At 46.5% G+C, this 10,928-nt stretch overlaps 1 protein-coding gene across 1 annotated transcript in view; it reads left to right on the top strand.

Moving 5' to 3' along the window:
- Nucleotides 1–7,995, top strand: part of LOC137427320 (uncharacterized) — a 37,171-nt gene extending 29,176 nt beyond the window's left edge. Inside the window, exon 5 of the mRNA XM_068116735.2 lies at nucleotides 5,734–7,995. Within this exon, the coding sequence (XP_067972836.2) occupies nucleotides 5,734–6,671 (938 nt within the window). The 3' untranslated portion in view covers nucleotides 6,672–7,995. The remainder of the gene's footprint in view (nucleotides 1–5,733) is intronic.
- The last annotated feature ends 2,933 nt before the right edge of the window (nucleotides 7,996–10,928 follow it).

Below are 10,928 nucleotides of genomic sequence, written 5' to 3' on the forward strand. Positions count from 1 at the left end.
TGAAAATTAATGAGGTTACTCAGTGGGTCCAGGGAGAAGCAAAACAAGAGTGGTGAAAGGCTATCACACTGGAAGATCCCTGAACATATCCTAACTCTTGGTATTTCGATCTTTCTTTCCAAATGCTGTAATATCAATATGGTATTCCAAAGCTCCATTACATTATTTATCAGTTTGATTATTTGGGGGTTGATCTTGCACAATTGCATGCATTTTATCATCCATGAATGTGGGACACTATCAAAAGCTTTTTTGAAGTCTATCCATGCTGTGGGTAATTTGATTATTCTTGCATTGCAATGTTCGAATGTGGCTTTGTTTAGTAGGAGGTGGTTTATTGTTCCGTAACGTCCACTTTTGCATCCCGTTCTGCCTTTCGGCCTCTGTCTTGTGTTCGGTGATGGTATATCATTTCTATGATGATTCTGCCAGAAGTTTGTATGTTGTTGGCAGACAGGCAGGTTATTCATTGGTCTATACTTGTGAAGTAATTAAGTCTCTTCAGATTTTGGGAGGACGAAGGTGTTCCTTCCTGTGAACCACTCATCCAAGGTCTCCTCCCCTTGGTAAGTTTGTTGAATGCTCAAGCGTACTGATTGTGTAGCGCATCCAGTTACTTTAACCAGAAGTTTGCAATTCCATCTGGGCCTGGACTCTTAAAGTTTGGCATATTTTCTGGTTGTCTTTTTCTTTTTTCTTTTTTTCTTCGTAAAATATCACTGGAGGCATTCCTTTATATATTGTTACGTATGTTGAGGGTAGGTAAGAGGATACTGTAGGAAAGGTAGCACTGTATAATTAATAGCATGGACTGCCTGAAGCGTCGGAGAAATCTCGATGTACAGTAAGTAGTAAATTGTAGCTCAAGGTTGTTTAATTGTTCTTCACACGGAGGGTGAAGCAGTGCTAATTTGTGTATGGATTAAGGTTAGTTTTCCCCATTGCGTGCTTACCCTCTGGAATTTTCCCTTTACATTTTGCTGCCACGGCAGCCATGGAAGCCACCGTTAAATTACAATTCTAATGCCGGCAGAAGGTCAAGCAGCAGCCAGTCGGACATAGCCCCGCCCCCATGGACCTAAGAAAAAAAATGCCTCCTCACGGGAGGTGGAGAATCGGAGGTGGGGGTGGAGAAAGAGCCGTCACGCCACGCCCCGAGGTACGTGATTGGACCGTGGACGTAGGCAGAGCATGAGGCGATTTTGAAGGAGCTTCACGATTGGTTCTCAGGAGTGAAGAAGGAGAGTGTGCTCAGTGCCCGAGTTTGGACAAGAAGGTCTGCGCCATCTTTTTGCATGTTGGTGTACTGGAGTTTTGGTGCGTGCATTTTGAAGAGCGAGGAGCTCTTGGCTGCATGGGCAACATTGTGAGGGAGGTTTTGGCTGTGGTGCGCTTCAGAGGCGGAGGAGGCCTCGAGCAAGGCGAAGGAGGTTGTCTTCACCACTTGCCTTCGACGAGCGGGCTTTTCATCGGCGGTTGCCATATTGTGCGCTACGGTGCGGGAGATCCTGGGTTTCGTCATCACCACCACTCTCTTCCTCAGAAAAACATTTGGATCACAGATCGGTGTTTCCACAACAGGGGAGATTTTTCTTTTTATTTGCCTTACCCTACATGTGTGTTTGTGACTGAGTTGAGATGTCTCAAAATTAGAGGAATGAAAGGGTGAAGGTGAGCAGACAGTCTTGATTTTGGCAGTTTCACCAGACCAGGGTTTCTGACCGATCTTGTGTGTCCTGAAGGAATATTTGGGGGACAGAGCAGGGGGTGCAAGGCCGGAGAGGTGTCAGTAGAAGACAGAAACACCACCAACCTGCCTGCGGTGAGAGAGTGAAAGGTCCTCAGAGTCAGCTTCATCACGGGAGCTGCCAATGATTCTAAAAGCCTTGGTTTCTACAGCGTGAAGGTGAGGCAGGAGCACCAGCCCAGAGGGGAGAGCAGTATTCCATTGAGCTGCGGATGAAAGCCTTGCATGTGGTGAGGAGCTCAGGTGTGCCAAGGAAGGACTTCGCACGACGGAGGATGCCCAGTCGGCGATGTTACGGATTCGTCACTTCCGTTGTGGTGGTTTGCATCCACTGTAGATATTTCTGATTCCATGTACTATTATTGTGTTCAAAAGGTTTATTGTTCATGAACTGTTTTCAAAAGGTAAAAAGTTAATGTTAAAAGAAACAGGAAACCGGATTGGGAACCGGACGACGAAGAGGAAGAGGAGAAAGAAAAAGGGCGGAGCGAGTGAGTCGGACAAGAAAGCCGAGTTGCTCAGAGTTCGGAATCGAACGTTGGCGAACGGGAGTCGCTAGCGAACTTTCGGGATTCCCGGGAAAGGGATTCCTGCGACAGAGTTGTCATCGCTGTGACCGATCAACCTGCGTGTCAGGATTTTGGCGTTGGATTCCGAGGAGAATTATCCCCGGGCCGTTACGTCTCTAGAACGGGTCGTCGGCCATTTTGACTCGCGCGCTTCGCGCGTTGAGCAAGTTTTCTTTGCTTCGTCAGCCGTTTTCACCGCTTTCAGACGTATCTGGTGTGTGTGTGTGTGCACCGTGGCTTTTGAAGATTACTTTGCGGTTCGCCGACTGTGAGCCGTGAAAGTCCATACCCGAGGGTGTGATTTCCCAGTCGCCTAGAGGGCGCCTTTGTGCAGCTTTTGGCGGTGTGACTGTACTTGCCATCCGCATGGGATTCTGGTCTCGATTGCACATCGTTCTGGCGATCGCTGGAGCAAATCTACTTTGGGCTTGAAGCCGGGAATAAGAGACATTGGGGATGTTCTGGTTTTACTCACTTGGAGCACAGTGAGTTATATATTACAAAACTGATGGTACCATCATAGGACATATTGATTGTACTTTTGATTACTATTATTGTTGTACTGTTATCTTGTGTGATCTTAATACAATATTTGTTTGTGAGTAATAATTGGGGTGGCTTCTCCATTGAACTTTGACTTTGACGAACTTTTTTTCTGCCGTGACTCCTCTCGGGGCTCAGAGGTACACCGTGACCGGGGGGTCGGGGAGGAGCACGTAACAGGGAGAGCAGAATTCCATTGAGCTGCGGATGAAAGCCTTGTATGTGGTGAGGAGCTCAGGTGTGCCAAGGAAGGACTTCGCACGACGGAGGATGCCCAGTCGGCGACTGGCTTTAGAGGCCAGCTTGGAAATGTGGTTTTCCCAGGAATGATCGTGGCAGATCGTGAGACCCAAAAGCTTGAGTGGCAACACTTCTTTGAGAGGATTGTTGAGAAAGTAGATGGAATGGTTTTCCAGACGGTCTTTTCGGAGAGACATTGTGAGTGTTTCATTTGTCAGGATTGAAAGATATGTTCCATGTGTTGACCGGTTTGTGATTTTATCCAGGTCTGCAGAGAGTGAACAGTCTGCTGCCTGTCGATCTGAGGGAAGAGGTATGGAGCGGCAGAGAGTGGAGTCATCAGCAAGATGATCGTGAGGATTTTACAGAGAGTCAAAGAGGTCATTGATGAAGACCAGAAAAAACACAGGACTCAGACCACTGCCTTGAGAACTCCAGTCTGGAAAGGAAGAGGAGATGAGAGAATTCCATTTAGAGCCATATGTTAACTACGACAGGAGAGGTAGTCCAGCCATGCGTGGAGATTTCCATGGATACCATAAGAGGAGAGTTTGGTGAGAAAGGTGGTGTGCCAAACCATAACTAAGGCACGAGATTTGTCAAGGGAGACGGCTCTGATTTGCTATTTGGCATTGAGGACCTCTATCCATTGTTGATACAGCTTAAGCAGCATGTCCAGAGTCGAGTGACCTGGTCTGAATCAAAATTGATGATCTGAGATCAAGCCATTGGAGAAGAGGAAGGATTTAATATCAGAAGTGATGATAGATTTAATGGCCTTGCTGATAATTGGCAGCAGGCTGATTGGTCTGTAGTTGCAAGGATCTGTTTTTGCACCTTTTTGTGTAGAGTGGAAATGTTGGCTGATTTCCAAGCAGATGGCAGATGAGCTTGAGCAAAAGAGAGGGTGAGATAGAGCAGCAGAGCGGGATTCTTGGACCCGTGGGCTGATGCTGTCTGGTCCATTTGCAGAATCAGAGTCGAGGTTTGACAGAAACTTCTCCACCTTGTCAGGAGAGAAGGACACAGAGTCCAGGAGCTTGGTTATGACTGGGTAAGGTGGGTACAGAGAGCGATGGGTTTGGGGCACAAGATTTTGAGGCAAACACAGAGTTGAGGCATTCAGCTTTTTCACGTGCGGTGTCAGGTGTGTAGCCGTTTGAGGTAAGGGAGGGGATGGAGGGGGAACAAACACCAGAAACAGATTTGACCAGACACCACCAGGATTTGGAGTAGGGAGTCCGTTTTGAGAATTCAGGCTTGGGAGTAGAGATATATTGTTTCCTGCCTCTCCTGAGTGGAAACACACTCTTGTTCGTAGCACAGTGGAAGGAACTGAGATTGCCTGCAGTTGGATGTGCCTTCATTGAGGCGAAAGTAAGCAAACTGTATCAGTGCCACTGCCTCACCACAACATTCAGTGTACCATGGACGGGCGGAAGGTTACGACAACTGAAGAAGAGATGGGATAAATCTGTGCATGCGAGAGATGTTGACTGAGATCCAAGTTGGGAAATTGACAGATTGTGTCAGTCCCAATGAGTCGTGGCAGTCCTTGGTTGAAGTGCCATGGCAGGTGTGAGAGGTGTCCACCCATTGCCAGCTGGCATAATGACCATCACCACATATGAGGAAGAGAGAGTTGGGATGAGTGGATAGAAGTTGGTCCATGTTGTCGGACAGCAAGATGTAAATGGAGTCATCCAGAGGAATGAAACTGTTTGGTGGACAGTACAACACACATATAAACAAAAGGTAGAAGCGGAGGGTAAGCCATAGCCAAAAGTTATACTGGAGTTTGGGAGGTGTAAGAGCAGTACACAGAGAGTGGGAAATAGTGTTTTTCTGGACAGTGTAACTCCGCCACCCAGACGAGGCTCAGGTCTATCATACAGAAGGAGGGAGTAACCAGGGAGAGATACAAAGGAGTCAGGGACGTCTTGAAGGAGGAAAGTTTCTGTTCAAGTAAGCAGATAAAGTCTGATTTGTCAGAAGCAACCTGGATGGACATATCAACTAGGTTTGAGTGAAGGCCCCAGATGTTTGAGATCTATACTGTAAAGGAAGAAGGAGGTGGAGCATTAGGTACAAGAGAGGGGAGAAGTGGGGGAGAGTAAGATGAGGGAGGAGAGAAGGAGGTGGGGAGAGCATTTGACATTGTGTCAGCGATTGCAGAAGAGCAAGGAGTGAGGGCAGGATGAGGAGAAGGAGGACAAAAGGCTAGGTGGTGATGGGATGAGGTACAGTGAGGAGTGATATGAGGGAGGGGGGTCAGAGGGAAGTAGAAGATTGGAGGAGGTGGAGGAATGAGTTGGAAGAGAGGGGAAGCGGGGAGGCAGCAGCTTTGTGGGTGAGTTGAGAGGCAACATTGAGGAGGAGGGGTGAGAGGGGAAATTTGAAAGGGAGGGTGAAGGAGGAGTTTTGAAGGGGAATTTGATGACTACATATTAATTTTGATTTGAAAGCATCATGAAGTATGCTCAGGTGGCATCAAAATGTGAAAGCTTTTCAGTTGGGTGAATACATTTCGATACACATGTGGTGGTGATTGCTTTTGATTTGTTTGTCAGAATGTTGTTTGGAGTATTGAAAAGTCTGATTTTTTTTTCAGCTCATGTGTTCCTGTATTTACAGGGGACTGCACTGAATCTAAAAGGAAGACTACGTGCACATTAATGAACTGCACAGACACAGGCCAACAGGAATCACCAACTGAAACAAACAAGAGGACTTTTTCCAAACACAACAAACCAAATAATAAAATGTTTGCTCAGAAGAATTTTCATCGTACTCACAAAAGAGAGAAAGGTGAACGTCCACGCAAAGGCACAAATTGTGGCAAATCTTTCAAACAGTCATCTTACCTAAAATCACACATGAGAACACACAATGGTGAATGTCAATACGAATGCACAATTTGTGTAAATTATTTTAACCAGTCATCCACCCTTAAAATGCACATGAGAATACACAATGGTGACCGCCCATACAAATGCACAACTTGTGGAAAATCTTTCGATCATTCATCTCACCTAAAATCACATATGAGAATTCACAATGGTGAACGCCCGTACAAATGCACAAATTGTGGAAAATCTTTCGATCATTCATCTCACCTAAAATCACATATGAGAATTCACAATGGTGAACGCCCATACAAATGCACAACTTGTGGAAAATCTTTCGATCATTCATCTCACCTAAAATCACATATGAGAATTCACAATGGTGAACGCCCATACAAATGCACAAATTGTGGAAAATCCTTTAATCGCCAATTCAGCCTTAAAATGCACATGAGAATTCATAATGGAGAACGCCCATACAAATGCACAAATTGTGGAAAAGCTTTCAATCAGTCATCTCACCTAAAATCACACATGAGAATACACAATGGTGACCGCCCATTCAAATGCACAATTTGCATAAAATGTTTCAGTCAGTCAAGCCATCTTAGAACGCACATGAGAATTCATAATGGAGAACGCCCATACAAATGCACAATTTGCGTAAAATGTTTCAGTCAGTCAAGCCATCTTAGAACGCACATGAGAATTCATACTGGATTTTGAGCTCTCTGGGCACAAGGCCAATAAAGATGTATGTGGCCCTTTGGGTATTCACCTTGTTGGCTCAGCTCCACTGAGTTCAATCAGTGTGCCCTATCAAGCAGCCAGCATTCTGTGGGGAAAGCCACGTGGACCAAAGATCTCCCAATAATGGTAAATCCTATTTAATGGAGGGCACGCTTTTGAACTCAAACATATGAAGAATTGAAAAAGGGACAATCTCTTCCAAGTCTTGTGCATCTCCGTTTCCTGCATCTGTTTTCCTGCATCGGACCTGCATCTCCGTTTCCGGTCTTGCTGGTGAGGGTTCGTTTTTTCGCAGCTCCACACGCTCTCCATCGAAATCGAAGTTAAGTAATTGTTCCCATTTGTATTTTCGTTATAACTGGATTTATTTTATGGTGTATGTACGTATATTGTCCCGACAAAGATTTTCGGTGCAAATCTTTCATACCTGTATTGAAAATCGTGTTAATTCGTGTCGTCTTGAGGCCTTGTACAGTGTACACTGTACAACCTTGAGGCTTTGTTTTTCTCTCAGCGCCTGTCGTTTGTGATCCAATAACTTTCGTTCTCTGTTTTCGCAGTCTTTCCACCCCAAAGCCTACTTCCTTATGTAAATCTCAACTCAAAAAAACAAAAAAAAAAGACATTACCTTCTCTGTGCTCATTCGTTTATTCATTCTTATTCGTTCGTTCGTTCTTCGACCACGTGTTTCTCCCCCATTTCCCCAGATAGATTGTCAAATTTCAACTCGTTATTTTATCGTCCATGCGATATTGTTTGATTATAGTTAGTTTTGGTTTGAATTTCCTGTAACTCGTAATTAATTAATCGTGTTCTGCTCCTCGTGTGTGGCCTTGTAGTTGTACCCCCGTCGGTGTTTTGTTAACTTAAGCGTGTTTTGCTTGGCTCTTGGTTTTTTCCCTTCTACCCCGAACATAATACTGTCTAACGTTCTAAATCCCCACCCCACCCCCCCCCCCCCAAAAAAAACAAAAAAAACAAAAACATTTATTTTATTTTCTCCACGTGTACTGTTGTCTCATCCTGTATTTTCTGTCCAGGTGTGCTGTTCGCCCCACCCCCATTATCTCCTTGCCATCCACCGTTTGCCCTGTTCACGTGACTCGTGGTGGTCCCTCTCGGCTCTCCCCCCGTTGGTATTTTTGTGCATATAAGATTGTTCATAGTTCTGTTTAAATATTATTTAAATATGTTTAACCTTTCCCCTTCTGTGTTTTATTCAGTGGTATATTACAACACGCTGTTTTTCTTCCTATTTAAAAGGTTTTTCTCAATTTCCTCTCCAACTCATTCCACTTCAAAAAAAAGAAATTCAATATCTTATACGTCTCCCTCACTACATGGTCTAAATTCACATTCATTCCATCCCTCCTCCATCGTTCTGAATCGGATTGCTAACTTGAAAATCACAACAAACCCAATTTGTTATCAATGTTCGTCTTTCATTAATCATCCACTTTCTAAACTCCCCTCTTGCCCCTCCCATCCAAATCCCCCCCCTTGCACCTACACTCCGAAACTTCCCCCTTGCCCCTCCACTCTTAAACTCCCCCCTTGCCCCTCCACTCCTGAACTCCCCCCTTGCCCTTCCCCTCCTAAACTCCCCCTTTGCCCCTCCCCTCCTAATCCCCCCCCCTTGCCCCTCCACTCCTGATCTCCCCCCTTGCCCCTTCCCTCCAAAACTCCCCCCTTGCCCCTCCCCTCCTAAACTCCCCCCTCACTCCTCCCCTTCAAAACTCCCCCCCAATCCCTCCCATTCAATTCTCCCCCCATACCATTCCTCTCCAATTCTCTCTCCTCCCCCCTCCTCCTCCAAGCTGCCTCCTCCCCACTTCGTCTCCCTTCTATCTCATACCTCCACCCCCCCAAACCTTCTACTTTCCTCTGCCCCCCCTCAAACAACCCCTCACTGTGCCGCATCCCTTCACCATCAAACCTTTCATCCTCCTCATCCTTCCCTTTCTTGGAACTCTTCTGCAAAATCTGAAACACTATCAACTGCTCTCCCTACCTCCCCCTCTCATCCTTCATCTTACCCTACTCCTCCCCTCCCCTGTCCTGTACCCGATGCTCCCCCTCTCTCTTCATTAACGGTATGGACCTCAAACATCCGGGGTCTTCGCTCAAACCTGACTGATCTCTCCATACAGGTTGCTTCTGACAATCCAGACTTGATCTGCTTAACAGAGACTTTCCTCCTTCAAGATGTCTCTGATTCCTTAATATCTCTTCCTGGTTACTCCCTCCTCCGGTATGATAGACCTGAGCCTCGGCCTGGTGGTGGGGTGGCTATCTTTGTCAAAAACTCTCTTCCTCACTCTCCTTGCACTGCTCTCTTTCCTCCTCACCCGCAGGAGTACCTCTGGTTACGGCTTCCTCTCCGCTCCCACCTTTTGTTCATATGTGTTCTGTACCGTCCCCCAAACAGTGATGACTCCATCTACATTTCAATGTCTGACAACATGGACCAACTTCTATCCACTCATCCCAACTCTCTCTTCCTCATATGTGGTGACTTCAACTGTCATCATGCCACCTGGTTGGGTGTGGGTTCCTCCCTCACCAGTCATGGCACCTCAGCAAAGGACTTCTGTGACTCACTGGGATTGACACAATCTGTCAATTTCCCGACCCGGATCTCAGCCAATGGAGTATCTTCTCTTCTAGATTTGGTTATGACAAACTTCCCTGCTAATGTCTGCTGCTCTTCTTCTGCTCCAATCGGTTCTTCTGATCATGTGCTTGTCAAAGTGGACATCTCTCTGGCCATTCTCAGAGAGCCTCCTCAGCGTCGACGAGTCTGGCATTTCACTCAGGCCGACTGGGACGGTCTTCAAGCAGCCATCAATCGTCTGGATTGGTCTCCCATCTCCACTGCCTCTGACATCAATTCTTCCTGGGAATTCTTCCAAAGCAAACTGATCTCTCTCATGCACAGATTTATCCCATCTCGCCTTCAATTGTCTTACCCTTCCTCCCGTCCATGGTACACTGAATCTTGTGGTGAGGCAGTTGCCCTGAAACAACTTGCCTTTGCCTCTTGGAAGGCTAATCCAACTGAAGGAAATCTTAGTTCCTTCCACCAAGCTCGGAACAAGTGTGTGTCTACCCTCAGGAGTGCCAGGAAGCACTATCTCTCCTCACTCAAGAATGAACTCTCAAACCTGTCTCCTTCCTCCAAATCCTGGTGGCGTCTGGTCAAATCCGTTTCTGGTGTTTGTTCCCCCTCCATCCCCTCCCTTACCTCAAATGGCCACACAGTTGACATCGCACGTGACAAAGCCGAATGCCTCAACTCTGTGTTCGCCTCGAAATCCTTAGTCCCAAACCCATCTCTCTCTGTTCCCACCTTTCCCAGTCGAACCCAACTGCTCCTGGACTCTGTGTCCTTCTCTCCTGACAAGGTGGAGGAGTTTTTGTCAAACCTCGACTCTGATTCTGCAACTGGACCAGACGGCATCAGCCCACGGGTCCTAAAATCCTGCTCTGCCGCTCTATCTCACCCTCTCTCTGTTCTTTTCACCCTATCTTTTGCTCAAGGTCATCTGCCAGCATCCTGGAAATCAGCTAACATTACCGCTTTACACAAAAAAGGTGCAAAAACAGATCCTTGCAACTACAGACCAATCAGCCTGCTCCCAATTATCAGCAAAGTCATGGAATCCATCATTGCTTCGGATATGAAATCTTTCCTCTTCTCCAATGGCTTGATCTCTGATCATCAATTTGGTTTCAGACCAGGTCACTCTACTCTGGACATGCTGCTTCTGCTGTCTCAACAATGGATGGAGGTCCTCAATGCCAAACAGGAAATCAGAGCTGTCTCCCTTGACATATCAAGGGCCTTTGATACGGTCTGGCACCCAGCTCTGCTCACCAAACTCTCCTCCTATGGTATCCATGGAAATCTCCATGCATGGCTTGCGGACTTCCTCTCTGGTCGTAGTCAACGTGTGGCCCTGAATGGATTTCTCTCATCTCCCCTTCCTGTTCAGGCTGGAGTTCCCCAAGGAAGTGTGCTGGGCCCTGTGCTTTTTCTGGTCTTTATCAATGATCTCTCTGACTCTCTGGAAAATCCTCTCTATCTCTTTGCTGATGACTCCACTCTCTGCCGCTCCATTCCTCTTCCCTCAGATCGGCAGTCTGCAGCCTCCTCACTCTCTGAAGACCTGGACAAAATCACAGACTGGTCAAACAAGTGGAACATGTCTTTCAATCCTGACAAATCTCAC

The sequence above is a fragment of the Myxine glutinosa genome, chromosome 5, assembly GCF_964187855.1.
Source record: "Myxine glutinosa chromosome 5, kmMyxGlut1.1, whole genome shotgun sequence".
Taxonomy (NCBI): Eukaryota; Metazoa; Chordata; class Myxini; order Myxiniformes; family Myxinidae; genus Myxine; species Myxine glutinosa.